Source organism: Passer montanus, unplaced genomic scaffold, assembly GCF_014805655.1.
Source record: "Passer montanus isolate IOZ18808 unplaced genomic scaffold, ASM1480565v1 scaffold7, whole genome shotgun sequence".
Taxonomy (NCBI): Eukaryota; Metazoa; Chordata; class Aves; order Passeriformes; family Passeridae; genus Passer; species Passer montanus.
The window spans coordinates 16,105,433-16,121,184 of record NW_024372147.1 but is presented as its reverse complement, the minus strand read 5'-3'; the positions used below and the strand labels follow the sequence as shown (position 1 = coordinate 16,121,184).

Here is a 15,752-nt window from a genome sequence, read left to right as displayed (position 1 = left end):
TATTGTGGCAACAGAATTCCCTGCTCCCCTTCCTCAGTCCCTTTGCAACTCAATAAGAAGTGCCAAATTTCTTCAATAAATGCTGCTTTTCCAGTTCCTTGGAATATTTAGTGTTAATAAAAATCCACTTTGTCAGTAAAACAACAAGCTGCTGGCAGTGTGCCCTAGGAAGTCTACCTTTAATAGTTCATCTTCAGTTGCATCCGGGAATTTCTCATGGAGTGAGCTCTTCAGAACTTTGGCTATGTATCTCATTCCGTAACTACATGTAGAACAGATGAAAAGGCAAAATATTGGAAAAGGCTTAGATGAAACAGAAAGCAATCATTCTAGTCAGCTTAAGTTACTGGCTTTTTGCCCACTCCCTTGAAACACTAGAATGAGTTGATAATGGAAAACACAAAATGTTTCAAGTACGGGAGAGGTTTGCCAGGCTGCTAAAGCAGGGCAGAAGCAGAGAAACCACTCCCTCTACTGGGCAACTCATCCGAGAGGAAGTATCACAAGCCTTTGAAAATATGGAAAGGATTTGAAAGGATCTCCATCACAGAGGTTCAAGTGAACTGCACATGAACTGCCGCTTGGAGAGTCCTAACACAGCACTTACGGCATCATATTGAGAGAAGAGAATATGGAAGTGAGAACTTTGTCAGTTACTGCCCGCAAACTCTGAATAGATGATTCCAGTTTATTGACCACTTCTGGATGTGTCAATGCTTGTTCTGTGGTCACATCGTATGGCAGTTTGCTGCAAAGCAAAAAAATAAACATGAAACCAGGTTAAATACATTTGAGAATAAATTTTTTTTTTCTTCCTAAGGGCCATCAGTGAACAAAAGTCGGACAAATACAAGTGAAGCTGGATTTTGTTACTAGAAGTCTTAGATGCTTTGGCTTTCTTTTTCTGGAGGTAAGTAATTTGCTTAGTTGGGAGTGCACATGTTATCATGTATCTTCCCTTAAAGACAAAAGCAGAATACAAATATAAAACATGCATCTCCACATCCCTATCCCAGCATAGCTCATCAAGAGCCTGGGATACTATTAACATGCTGTTAGTAAAAAACTTGAGAAAAAGACTGAGTTGTTCTATGGCATAATCTATTATATTTACAAAGATCAAGTAATTGACTTTGGAAGGTCATGAAAATGAAAGTGATCCTTTCATTTTTCAGAACAACTTAAAGCACCTGTTTGTCAAGCATCTCTACCCAAAATCTCTCTGCTGGAGGAAGACTGAGAAGGAGTGCATAGGCACAAGTAAAGGACAATTTGTCAGAGAAAGAATAGGAGAGCAGAACTGAGGGATTCCTCATGTGTATGGTACAGTATGTCCAACTTCCTCACTCACCTGGCCTCACCAGTCTGCATTTCTAGCTGGTTTACCCATGCCTTGTAAACATCCACAGGACTAGTGTTGATTATGAGAGTCTTGTCCTCCATGATTTCCTTCACCACTGGGGCCAGGAGCTGGCGCAGAGTATTCTGTCCACGAGCGCCTCGATTGAAGCTGACAACCATCTTAATGACAGTGGGGTTTCCAGTAACAATATCCTGAATCTGGTCTACCTTAGAGCTGTATCGGGAAAATAAGAGTTCTGACTTAACGTGTGCAGTTATCCATATTTTCAAATCCCACACTTCTAAAACCACTCTATTTCTATGTTGAAACATCTTTATGTAGCCTATTTCATAATGTTTTTATATAAAATAAGGTCATATATAGAGACTACTGTCTGAATTCTGCATGTATTACATAGCATAGTCCGTGGCAGCTAATTTATATCTGACTCAGACCCAAATATCTGTTCAGCCTGCATCTGTTAAGGGCATAAAATAACATTTCATTATTTCAGGATAAGCCACCAATCTTCACTTACAGAAGTGAAGATCACTTTTCTTCATATAATCTTATACTTACATATAAGATTATATGAAGAAAACTAATACTTTCTCTACCCTTATGTACTCAAGTACAAACCAAGAAGCCCTAGCATCTTTTTACAAGCCATTTTTTCATAGAGGAATATGGTCTGCCATAGAAAGATTATTTTTTTCTTGAATCAGCAATCACTTGAGGTTAAGAGTGACACCATAAAACAAAGTTCTTTTGTAATAAGATTATGTATGTAATTTTATGGTAGTTTAAAGATTAACCACCAGCTTCCTTTAAGCATGAAGCATTCATTGAACTGTCTAAAACACAAACTAGCTGAATATTTTTTGTGACTGCACATACGTTATCTCCTCTTCTAGAGCAGTTTTGAAGAGTTTGAGAAGCAGGTATTCTTCCCGTTGATTGGAAGCATAGTTGTACAGAGTGAAGATGACTGTATCCATAAACTTTGTTGATTTGTTTTGTGGCATCTGGAAAATCAGCTTTGCCAGATATGTGGGATTAGTCTACAAAGCAAAAAAAATTACTTTCATATGGTTGTCCAGGACACGACAAACTCCCCCCTCTTGGACGGCAGCTCTCTACATTTTTTCACGCCTAAAGCAGTTAATGTTGACTTGAATATATGTCACTTTTCCATGCATGTTTTTCTTTTCTCCAAATCCTAGTATGTAAGAAACACTGGGAATACTGCACAATCAGTGAGAAGCTCCTTTAAGGATTTTATTTGCAGTGTCTGGATAGTACCTCTCTGCATCTAGTCTATGTATTTGTTGATAATTGGAATTTACTACATGACAATAGCTATCTACCAAGAAAACTTTGCATACTACATGTCTTCTATGGAGGGTGTCTGCCCTGAGAGGATCAAAAATTCTTCTAGAAAAATGTCAGTGAGGTCAGATAAAAAAAGCACAAGAACAGATACATCATGTCCTGTGAACTGCACTGCAGACCACTCCCCTTCCAGCACACGCAGTGTATGCCACTAGTGACAGTAATTTATGTGGACTACACGGAGCTAAACATTTCTCTTCAGACAGAACATTCTGTAACTACTGAAGTGTATTCAAGCAAAAACCAGCCATATTTGCTGCACACTTTAAAAACAACAAGGATTTTCTCAATTACAGGAAGTATTAAAAACTGACCGTAGTGTCTGCTGCAGTCTGCATGTTAGTTGGAAATAGTTTTATCATCACTAATAAAATAATTTTAAAAATTAATAGTACAATATATTTCTAATTTTTCTTCAAAAAATTGCTGCCATGTTAATTTTTGCATTAAAATTTACCTGTAGAAGGTAGAATAAGTGTTGATAAGCCTCCAATTTTTTTCTTCTCTCCTTACTCAAACCTTTGATGCCCTGTTTGTCAACCATAACCATCTCTCCCAGTTGACTTTTTCTCTTTTTGTTAAGTTTCTTACTGTGCAGTACCACATCCTGCAGAAAGATGACCAAAACTCTGGATTATATATTAACAAAACAGGTAGATTGGAAAAATGAACATATTCCCAGCCATGTTAAATACCATGCAGTATTACTCTAAGTGCATTAATTAGCAACTTTGTCAATTTTGCTGCACTACTCACTACCCAGTTTTTTAACATCTTCATCTTTCACCAGTGTGGCTTACTAACAATGATTATGTGAGGTCTGATCTCCTACACAGACTAATTAATGATTAATTAGCCTTGAACAAGCTGTTCAATATGATCAGAAGTCTATTCTAACACAGAAAAAATGTAGAAGATTTTAAATCTGACAGTGTCCACAACTGGCAAAACACAGCACCATACAACTCAGGACAACAGAACAACATCACAAGGCAGAACCATGTCAAGATAGTGCTTAATTTACCAGGAGTATTTTGACTAATTGAGGGTGACTGAGCACTAGAACAGGCTGCTCAGATTCTTGGAGATAATCAGCCGTCTGGACGTGGTCCTGGGCAACCTGTTCTGGTGTCCCTGCTTGTGTAGTGGGTTTGGACCAGATGACCTCCAGAGGTCCCTTCCAGTCTCAGCTGTGGTTGTGTAACCCCGAGTTCCTTCCACATGGGGAAGTGCTCAATGCATGCTACCAAGGGAGCCTGAACAGGGCCTGCTGACCTGAAGAGTGATTCTGTTTTTCACCAGCAGTCCAATCTTTATGTCCATTAAGTTCAAATCTTTCTCCAGCTGTTGATTGGACCGAATTTTTGTAACCACTTCTTCCCTTAACCTTGTTACTTCCAGTTCTTCTTCAAAGTCTAAGTCACTTTGGTCCAAGAGGTAGGCAAATTTGCGCAGAACAGTCAAGGGTGGATTTTCAGCACCAACTACAGTGGAAGAAAATAGTCTTGTTAGTTGACTAACACCCCTAAAGTCCTCAGGAAACTGATCACTGTGCAGAAAATTTGAAGTTTATGCCAGTTAGCAATATTTTTGTCATACTTTAAAAGTACAGGTATCCAAAATAGTTCCAGCTGTAGAACAGTTGTGTTACAAACACTTGCACCTGCTTTTGAAGTTAAATAAGAGACTGAGAAATCTCACGTGAAACTTCTAAAAAGCCCTGACTGAACACAGTAACATATTTGCCCCCAAACATAAAACATCCACATGTTACTACTTACTTAGTGTTCTGTAGTCCTCCCTGGCCTTGTTTGCTCTAAGAAATGCTTGTATTTTCACAATTTGGTCATTCTGAAAGGGACCAAGATTAGGCAAAATAATTAGTTGTGATACACTTCTGCTCAGAAGCATACTGCAAAACTTGCACCCTCTTTCCTGTTTCCCAAAACTGCCCCTGCAATCGTACTACCACGCTTTAATGCTTACTGTTCAAAATGGAGAAAAATTACTTACATGATCCTTGAAGTATTGTAGGCGGTTCCTGTAAGCTCTCCTTGCTAGCCACATTTTGACCCATGACTGAATCTGGAAATTCAATAAAATTTTAAAAATGTTAAGGGACGCTGCACAAACTTTCATGTGTGTGTTTCAATTTACTTTTGAATGTCTGCTTCTGCAGGCATGCTGAACTTGTGTGCTCAGGGCCATAGATGACTGTACCACTAGGCTCTTACTGGCCAGTGACCAGATAAAGGGGTTTCCGCTAAGCCACTAATTCAACCTGAGTTCAAGTTTCTACCACCTGTGCATAACATTATCTTTGGAAATAATTTATACCTTCAGGTCTCAATTGTAGACCAGTCTCCCTCAAAAACAGGAGATCCTGTCACAATATTCCATCTGTGATCTACAATCCAATTGTGACGTAACTGTCCCATTAGCATCTCAGAAAAGTGAGCACTTTTCAGAGAGAGAGATTTTTTCAAGGAAATAATACACTGTCATTCCAAATGTTTTCTAGTTTAGTGTTGGAAAGAACGATGTAAGGAAATCTCTTTCAAGAGCCCCTCAAGTTCTGCAAAGCCTGTTGGAAGTCAAACACAGAGCTTTCAAGAAGCAATTTGCTTAACCTATCAGTTAAACAACTTTCAACGCCATGCAAATCTCTGGAAAACCTTCAGCCTGTGCTCCTAGTCTCTGATTCCCAGGTGGTGATGGACTATGTCAAGGGATAAAGCATACTTGGCCCCCAAAACACATTCGGCTGTTCTTACCTTAACAACAGCAGCCACATTGCCTTGAAGCACCTTTAATCTGTCAACATAGCTTTTCCTTTGTTTGAATCCTTTCCAGAAAGCCTATTTTAAAGAAGGCAGAAGACCATTATCCCTAGTAAGAAACTAATATTTATTAAATCTATGTAACACACTAAAACCATTAACAGTGTTTATCTTTTAAAAAGAAGTATGCCATTATGATAAACAGATAACTAACATATAAGTAAGCTTGCCTCTATTTTTTACAGTGCCCTCATACATGTCATGTTAATTTCAACCAATCTCAGCACACTTTATTGTCCAGTGCTATTTCCTTCACGCTCCTGAATTCATCCTTACTCTTATCACCAGTACACCCATGTCCTTAGCATCCCAGTCACTGGCTTCATCCCACAAGTGACTTCCAGCTCTTACCCATTACTTAGCCTCATCTCCCATCCCTGGAACAGCAACGGAGTGCCTCAGTCTCTGTTCATGTGGATAACAATGATCAGGAATAGTCACCATGTGTTTGTAAAGTAAGCACGTAAGGGTAAGAGGAGAGCAGTGGATATTGTCTACTTGATGTCAGTAGGGATTTCAACACTGTCTCTTAACAACACTGGTTTGTTTGTCCTCACAGACAAACTCAGGGGTGTGGGCTGGATGATGAGCTCCTCAGGACAACAGAGACACGGAGCTGCTGGGTGGGTTTAGTGGAGTTTAAAAAGATGATGAAGGGTCTGGAGCATCTCCCATACAAGGAAAGGAAGAGGGAGCTGGGCCTATTTAGCATTACGAAGAGATGACTGAGAGGGGACCTCATCAATGTCTACAATTATCTGAAGGGAGGGTGTCAAGAGGGTGGATCAGGCTCTGCTCAATGGTGCTGAGCAGAAAGGACAAGAGGCAATGGGCAGACACTGATGCACAATAAGTTCCACCTCAATATGGGGAAAGAACTTCTTTACTGTATTCAGATTCACCACAGAAGATGTGGAGCCTTTGGGGATATTCCAGAGCCATGTGGATGCATGCCTGTGCCATGTGCTCTGGGACAATCCTGCTTGAAAAGTGAGTTTGGACCAGATGACCTGCTGTGGTCTCTACCAGCCCTACCCATTCTGCCACTCTGCTGCATCCAGAAGTTGTCCCTTACCTATCTGAAGCCATATTGTTCTTGCCCTGGCCTCTTTTCTAAGTTAATTCCTTCAGCTGACCCTGTTTGCTAGCTCAGAAACAAACACTTGTCAAGGAACCCAGTGACAGGAATAACAGATATTTTTACTGCTGCTTTTGCCTGTCATCTCTATCAGCCACTGACACCAGCCTTGTCCTCTATTTGTTCTTTCCACAAGTCATTTCTGCTTTAATGCCGTCCTCTATTTGTTCTTTCCACAAGTCATTTCTACTTTAATGCCAATAGAAAGAAAACAGAACAATTTTTTTTTAATGTACATTTCTCCATATTTTGAACTTATTCACACAGACTTTGAATTTCTCAAGGTACAATTCTTTACTGGGCTCAGACACCATGCTGGAAAGTGAAAAGTCAATCCCAATAACAACTACTAGTGGTAGAGATATTTGTCATAAAGAATTGTTAAACATAATTACTGTAGATTAAAAAATAAAAACCTCTTGTGTAAGTTCCCTTTTTTTTTTTTTTGAGTGGGTGGTGGAATGAATTGCTCCTAATAGAAGCTGGATATTTCACCATTGAAAACCAGTGTGCATGCCTCTGTCAATGTTTGCACCCTCAGCAGAACATTTCCTTTTAGAGTTCACCAAACTGGAAACGTCCAAGAAATACTGCTAAAGAACACCAAGGGAGCTGCCACTCCCTGTCCAGCTATGACTTTATGGAGCAGAAACAAACCACTTCCAACTAGGGAAAGTCTAGTAAGGAATGTATTTCTTAATCATGCTTTGCCAAGGAATTTTTGCTTCGATACTTAACAAATACCTTCTGGTCTTGTCCTGTGCATAGTTAGGTACACCACAAAAAATCTGAGCATGTCAGAACAAAGCCAGGGCTGTGCATTAATGAGCTTTTCCCAAGTAACTTTCACTGGAGGTGGATACAATAGATTCTTTTAAAATTGGACATTTGCTATGTGAAAGCACATATATTTGTAGACGTAGAATTTTAAACTGCTGCTGCTAGAAACAGGGAGACAGATCTGTTTAAGAATTTTATCAGTGGTAGTAATCTGTCATGTCATTGTTACATGCAGAAAGCAGCCCAAGCCACATTACCTTCTTGTTCTAGAACAGTACCTGTATTTTGATGGCAGATGGTTCCTGGTTTTGAAGATAGGCTTTTCTCTCCTGATAGTTTTTTCTGACTAAGAATCCCCTTGCTCGGGCTTGCAGCCCAACAATCAGATTTTCATTAGCAAGCCACAGCTGCTCTCGATTGTAATCTGCTGTAACTTGCCCAGCAATGTTCTGTTAAGAGATGATGGAAAAAGGTCATTTAAAAGACAAAACCATCCTGGAATTTGTACTATGTTCTCTCCATCTCCGCAGTTTATGTTCACCCAATCCAAGTCCCTCTGATTTACCCCCACATTTAAATCAGACCTATGTTGTTACTGCTGAACCCTACATGACAGGTAACTGAATGGCTTTCAAGCTTCAGTTTTTCAAGGGGGTATGCTATTTTAAGAGAGTATTCTTTTATACATTAGCAGGGCTCTGCTTTCCTAACACTTACAAGTGTTTTCAGGAGCAGACAACTCAGACATCTAGAAACACTAACTGAAGCAGCAAGTTCTCTGTTGAGGACACTCAAGTACTGCTGCATTCAGAAGGACTTACACTGACTCGAGTTCTTTGTGTAGAGGAGTAAGCCTGTAACTTAGGTGAGCTGCAGCAGAATATAGAAGAACAAATTACTCAGAGGGTTGTGTGATCTGCTTTGTTCTATTTCACGCTAGTGTGAAACCTCTACATTAATGAAGCTAAAATAGCACACTCATCCTCTTGAATCTGGAGATACAAGAATGCTGTCAGAGGATTAGATTTAAATAGAAAATGGTGGTTCCACCTGCTCACAAATACATCATAAAATTATTTGTTATAGGTCAATGAAAAGTCCTATAAAAGGGTATGGAAGCAATCAGACTTTTGATAGTCATTAAAAAAAAATGCTTTAACTTCCAGTAAGGATACCCCTAAATCATTGCCAGACACTAGACAGGAGACTGTGCTGCCTATCACTGTCTGCTTAGACTTAAGTTGCTGCTCTTGTCAGAAGCAGATACTGATAAAGTGACCTTCAGTTTCACCCACCACAGCCTCTTGACAATTTCATGTCTCGCGCTCTCCCAAATGTTTATGTTGCTTTTGCAATAAAAACCTATGTTTTAGCCACCTACCTGGATTTCTTCGCCAGTTAACCATGAAGTTTTTGGTACAACTCCTTTGGGGGCAACACAGGTACCTTCCTCGGTTTCCACGTTGTAATAGTAATCATACATGGCTTTCATTACAAGTTTAATCCATGGACTTTCACTGGAACCTAAAAGCAGTTCATACCATTAGTACACATTTGTGTCCTGTTTCACTGATAAATTGCAGCTCCCCCTTTTCATTTCCCCTCCTTGTATTTGCTGTGAAGCCATTTGACACACAAAATCTCTATATATTTTGGGCCTTTTTGTAGTAAGGATTTTCAGAATACCCTGCTAGGTGGATGAGGGTCATTCCTCTAGAGCAAACCTGACACCCTAATGTGTCAAGTTAGTGTTCCTGAAACAATGTCCTTCATCTTACATCATCACTCATAAGTGAAACAGACTGTTTATGAAAAATATTTTTCTTGTCTTCTGCCCAAATTCTGGACTTACTCTGATCTCACACATGACATTTCCTATACCCACATAATTTTCTTGCTTATTGCTTTGGTAAACCAGTCTGCATCCTGACAAGCAGGAAAAACCTCATTTCCTCATGGACAAAAGGCCCCAAGGTAAAACTAGTAAGGCGTTAAAAATACTCATGTTGCAAAGTGAAACATGCCCGTCTACTGTAAGAACGGGTACTACTCTGACAGTAATTTTTTTGTAACCATTAGCTGAACTTGGCTGCTGTTAGCTATGACCAGTTTTTGCAGCTCTAACACGACAAAGAACAGATTCTAGCCCCAGATTTTGCTGGTAACTGCTGCTCTGGCAATGCACAGGGACCATAACTGGGCTGTGAACACTGTCAGGTACTGACTTTATCTTTGACATGATCTGTAAGACTGATGTCTGCATCTTCCAATTTGAAAAAAATTGTCAGCAAGTAATAGAGTTTTCTGAGGGAATGGACTAATCTATTGACAGTCACAGAGGAGCTGCCCTAAATCCACTCTTGATATTTTTGATATTGATAGAGGCAGGTTTGAGATTCTAGAAAGTCTCAGCTTGACTCTGGAAGTCACTAGACTTGTTTCTCAGCAGGTACTGTGGTCTGCATTATGTGCACAACAGTACAACGTCACGTAAAATGCACTTGGAAAAGCGTAACATTTGTAAAAGAATTTTGAAGCAGCTGTCTCCCTCAATTTACAGATATATCCTGTTCTAGCTTTCTGGTTGCCTCAGTGATACGGACATGTGGAACAGTCCTGTTTAGGAAGTTTTTTACCTTCCGTAGTTTTCATGTTCTTGGCTTCAGAGAGCTTCCTGAAATAGGCTTCAGCACATTCGGGAATGACTCGTAATCCAAACCTTGACTGTAGTATCATCAGGATTGGCTGTGAATCACCTTTCTCCAAGCTCTTGTTAATCATGGATATTCCTACAGCCACTAGGGTCAAATAATAACAGATAAATTAAGTGTCATATTATGACATACCCATAACTCTAGCCTCCAGAAACTTTGAAAATGAACTTCTAACACTGGCACACACAGACAACACGGCACACAGCAATTCAGTGCTCTACCCATTTCCAGCTTCCTTCATGCTTGTAAGGACAAGTGTGTTAGGTAGAAAGTGTCTGCTCCACCCAGGCTCGGATGCAGCCACAGCACAACTGAGAGCTGTCTGATGGCATAGCTGCTCCCCATCATGGGACATAGCAGGTGACAGTGGGGCAGGGGTTGAGGATGGCAAGTACCCACACTCAGCCTGCCCTAAGAGACAGGCCATCATCCACTGATGCCTTGGGATCAAGCCTTCTAGAGGTACATGAAGTAATTTGGTTACAAGCTATGAACATTTAACATTCACTTCTACTGTGCAAAATGGGAATTAAAACTGATTGCCTTCAGTAAATTTTTGCAGTAGCCTACTCAGCACCGTGAAGCAGCTCTTTCTTGAACTTGCCTCCTCTGGAACTTGTTTAAAGCTAACTCATGGCCTTGAATTTGCCAGAGATGCAGCTTTTGCTTTCAGGACATATAAAAGCACCCTGAGAGGTGATGCTGTGAAGGATGTGTAGACCTTGATGTTATATGGCATTACCCATACTCTAATTCAGGGCTTCCTTGCACAGATCCCTCCATCACTGAGGGAACAGATCTCACAACACCTGGCAGCATACATGTGGAAGTACATGCCACTTCAAAAGTACCTTACCCACTAGGTGTTAGGCTGCTTTAGAAATCACTGCTCTGGTCTTTAAAGGTGTTCCTTCACATCTAAATTCAAGACCCATGCACAGAGGAACAAGTGAATAGGACTAGAACATCCATTCTGTGCTTTGAAACAGACCTCTGCCCAGCACACACATGTACTGGAAATGCCTTTCTACTATTGCTGTGGCACTGTGACATCCAGGCATCGGGCCTCAGCAGCAAGGAAGCAGAAAAAACTGGGAAGCCACACATTACAGCTGGCTGTGGCTGGCCCCAGACTCATACACAGTCCCATGTGCCTCATCAACTCTGTTCAGCAGTATTTGAATGCTTTCCTTCCTCCTTTTCATTATGTAGTTAAGGGTACTGGAAGATATTTTTACAAAGACAAAAGAAAACACAACTTAAACTAAGATTAATTTATGTAGGTCCACTGCCATCTGGCTTTTCCTCATGTTTTAATTAATTATATTTGTACTTTTGAAGGAAAATGTAAGAAAAGTGTTTATCAGGTAAAAAAAAAACTCAACAGAAATTATTCCTTTCATTTTAAATGCTAGCCATTAATACCATGGCTGTTGCTCTAGAGAAAGGCCATTTGGACCCTGAAAAATCCTAAGATAACTGGGGCTTAGCCATCCCCAACTGCCAGAAAACTGTCAGCTCCAGTCTGCTTCTCTAGCAGTTAGGATGCCAGTACCAGATCAACACTGCAAAGGGCTTTTTTCCACACCCATCCTCCCTTTTAAACAGCTGTGATATACAAAGCCGCAGTTGTCTGGTGTGATAAGCCTGAACTCTCAACAAGGCCAAAGATCAGCTTTTTCCTATAGCTTGGACTCTCTCAGGACACACAGACTTCCTGCTTTGACAGACTCTTCCTGTGCAAGACTGAAGTCAGTGCTCAAATCTACTCCTGAATGCTATATAGCTGATATTTGGCTGATCTCTTTTTGTCCTCCATTTAGATAAGGAGTACAATAGTTGAACTTACTGAAGAAGTGAAGCAAGGTGATGCAAAACACAGAGCAAGCACCACAATGAGTTAGGAAGTGCACCAGCACTTACTGAACACTTCTTCCTAAATAAAGGTAGAAGATACAGTGTCCTGTACTGACAGGAATGACTGTAAAAGCCTTTAAAAATTTTAGTAGTGTACCAATTAGTATTTATATAAGGCATAAAAGTTAGTTTGGAAGTGATCAAAACTGTTTCAGTACTGCTGCCAGTATCTTCTCTTATTTTATTGCTTATTTTATTGCCATTACTGCAGCAATCTCAAAAAGACTTTTTAAACTGAAAAATACATATTTGACTACCTTGTGAAAGTTTTGGAGTTGTTTGCCTTTCAAAAATAGTGTCTGTATGATAGGTCAAAGCAAAGTTCCTTTCCAAGTTGTAATCAAGCTGAACTTTCAGTTTAGACTACGTGAACACAACATGCAAACTTCCTGAGACAGGATGTGTTGGTCATAGGAAGTATCAGGTTCTGTGCCATGGGGAAATGTTAAGGCTCCGGTTTTAGCTGCAAAACTTTAGAGCTCTTTAAGAATGCGCTGCGCTGACAGTGCTTCTTTTCAACCCACAGGGTAGAGTATACAAAATTAGGGGCTTTTTCCTAAAAGTGAAATGTTAAAACAGTTCCACTGAGCATTCTTGATTGTGAAAAGCTGTGCATTTATTACCAACATAGATTAAAAAAAAAGATTTTAGTACAACAACTAGATAGTGGATTTACCATTAGCAACATTGTATGGTATTGCTGTATGAATTATGCTGCTCTAATTTCTGCAGGCTGCTTATGATCATATTCATAATGCTTTTACACCAGTGAACACAAATGAGGGCATTTTTAAGTTGGTCTTTAGGTTTAACTCAAATCTGTTTATAAGCTATACCTTTCCTTCCCTTCTCTGTGCTCATGTTTCCTCATGGCTCTGGGTGGCATTAATGGGAAGCAGGTTTTTCCACAAAAGAAGGTATCTGCACTCCTCAGTACAAAAGCTTGGTTGAGACAATGTGTGTGTATCTGATCCTGTCTCAGAAAACACAAGCCCAGTACTTTCTATGGATATGTGACTTACAAAAACACTTCACCTTTCTTCAGTATATCTGCCTTGTTATGTGAAGACGATATCAGTTGTTTAAGTAATTTCTAAAGTTATAGTAACACAAAATGCAGTGCTCCCGTAGCAGGGATAGTTATTTCTAACGTCCATCTGTGTTCTCTCCACGCGCAGCTTCCCGAGCAGTAGCTCCTGATGTGCCTGTGGGCTCGGAGCAGCCGCACTGCACCAGGGATGGCTGAGCACAGCACTGCAGGAATGCCCCGACTTCAGCACTTGCATTCACAGGCTCCCAAGGTGCAACAGAAAGCAGCACTGACGCACCCCAAGCCAAGTGAAGCAGAAAGCTGACCAATGCCCAGTGCCTTGTCTCTGCTGTGCTGGGCCTGGCCTGGAACAGGCAGGCACATCACTGTGCTCTCCAAAGTGCCCCATAAACCCAGTGGTGCTTGCTTCTACACTGCTTGCCAAAGTTTATTATGTATTACATTTTTTCTGATATTATTATATTCAGTCAAAGCTTTGACAAAAGGTATTGAGTGCATTCAGTACACAGCACTCTGACAGATTAAGCCTCAGCATTTTTCCTATAGATTTCCTCTTCCTTACAGATTGGAAGAGCATATACTTTTCAAAAAGAGCTAGCATTCATTGTACACTGCTTTAAAAGTTAATATGTTCCAGATTTTTGTCAGCAATCCATAAAAGACAATATAAAGAAATACAAAAAAGCAAAATTGTAAACATAAAAATTTGCCCTTAAAATATGCATGAAGATTTTGGTCTTAAATATAGCAAAACAAGCTCTTGAACAGCATATCTGTTCTCATTCATATATTTCAGGAGCTACATGAAGATACACTGACATTAGACAGATTGGTAAACCTGATGTAAACCTGTATAACCAAGTCGTTTGAATTATTAGACACACCTTAAAGATTACCACTTTAGACAGAACTAACACCACTCCTGTAGTTTTAAGTCATCTCAGTTTTAGTATGACAAAGAACATGCATTCATTTCTTTTAATGTATTTAAAGGGCTTGCACCTTCCCTGAACTGGAAAATATAAATTACCAATTTCATTTTCCCAAGACCAAGAAAAACAAGACCAGTGGAGATGCAGGTTAATGCTTACAGGTTGCTGCTTCTTTTATGTTGCTATTGCTGTCATTGATTCCTCTTTGTATTTCATCCAGCCACAGAAGTGCTGATTCATCTTGAGATTCCTGGAAAAAGGACAGTAAAAAGCCTTGAAAAAACTGAATAAGAGTTGTCTCAATATAGTGATACAGCTCCAATATACCATCAGTCCTTGGCAAAGCTCTAGAAGACAAAAAATCTGTTTAAAAACATCAATGAAACACATTCATATTCTATTTACTGACTTGAAAAAGATCCTGTTCAGATAAAAATCTGAAAGTTTTGATGTAGAAGAAAAGAATTTGCTGATACTGCTGGCATAGAATTCATTCTACTAAAGATCAATAAAAATTGAAACATTTTTATTTCCATGATATGTAGGCAAAGTAGTCTGAGTCAAATAAAATCACACATTACCAGGCAGCACTGTGATAGTAGGAGAGAATAATAGAAGACTGCAGGAAGCTGGCTTACACTCAAAATCCCTTATTTGGAAAGGATCCTTGTGTATATCTAAGTACATGTTGCATTAGAAAACAACAGTGAATACTCTCATAGAAAGACAGCTCAGCTTTAGTAATGATGACTTAGCTCATGCAAACATTTCTGTAATTAAGTAGCAGAATAGGCACCACTCTTCTTTCAGACCTAAAGTTCATTACATTAAACCCAAGTTAAAATAGAAGGTGTAGTAGAGTGGGATCAACATCCCCACTAACCAGCCCTACTGCCCAGGTTCACTGGTGATACCAGCACTTCAGCAGATAAAACACGGTTAAAGTAATATTTAAAATCCATTCCAGTAGGTGGGTGAGAAATTGATGCTAAAGAGGAAATAGGAGTGTCAGGCCTATGACAGACTAACGATGAAAGAAGCTGGAATGTATTGATTAAGAGAGATCTAGGAAAATATACACACAAATAATTCAGGGGAAAAAACCAGCTAGAAACACATTTAGACTAAAACAGTATGGACAAAGAAGCAGCTTTGCAATGAGTATCCCTGGTTAAGTGCTGAACCTCAGCCAAAGATCTAATAAATCTGATATCCACAGAAACTACAGAAAAAACAGGGTAAAAAACTATTAAAGACATGCTCTTCAGCTTACACCATATATGTAAACAAGGTAGCAGAATACATAAATAACATGAAGTGGTGTCAGACAATCACAGGACAGTGGACACATACTGCTTATTTTTCTACCGAGTGAGAGTTAGCACTTGAGAGAATGTTTAATAAACTTCCAAACTGCCACTGAATTTTGAGAAAACCATTGAGAGTTCCTAATCTGGTATCTAGCTTTTACACATTAAATACAAAAACAGACACAAATACTGCTCCAGAGCCAAGTACAATGTATGTTGCCTGGAAGCTAGACCAAGGCTTGGGCTAGTTTTGCTTGCTGAAACAAGCTGCTGCTATTTGGCTTTGAAGGGAAAAAAAGAGGAGAGAGAAAAAAAAAAAAGGCAGAGTAAAAGGAA

General features: G+C 39.7%; 1 protein-coding gene across 4 annotated transcripts in view; it reads right to left on the bottom strand.

Moving 5' to 3' along the window:
- Nucleotides 1–15,752, bottom strand: part of IQGAP2 (IQ motif containing GTPase activating protein 2) — a 123,569-nt gene that overhangs the window by 13,998 nt on the left and 93,819 nt on the right. For all 4 annotated transcript variants that reach the window (XM_039729662.1, XM_039729661.1, XM_039729663.1 and 1 more), the window contains 13 exons: nt 14,266–14,356; nt 10,129–10,290; nt 8,874–9,016; nt 7,771–7,941; nt 5,509–5,592; nt 4,748–4,819; nt 4,516–4,585; nt 4,010–4,218; nt 3,192–3,341; nt 2,240–2,403; nt 1,352–1,576; nt 608–748; nt 178–262 (listed from right to left, as the gene is read on the bottom strand). In XM_039729662.1, the coding sequence (XP_039585596.1) occupies nt 178–262; nt 608–748; nt 1,352–1,576; nt 2,240–2,403; nt 3,192–3,341; nt 4,010–4,218; nt 4,516–4,585; nt 4,748–4,819; nt 5,509–5,592; nt 7,771–7,941; nt 8,874–9,016; nt 10,129–10,290; nt 14,266–14,356 (1,767 nt within the window). The remainder of the gene's footprint in view (nt 1–177; nt 263–607; nt 749–1,351; nt 1,577–2,239; nt 2,404–3,191; nt 3,342–4,009; nt 4,219–4,515; nt 4,586–4,747; nt 4,820–5,508; nt 5,593–7,770; nt 7,942–8,873; nt 9,017–10,128; nt 10,291–14,265; nt 14,357–15,752) is intronic.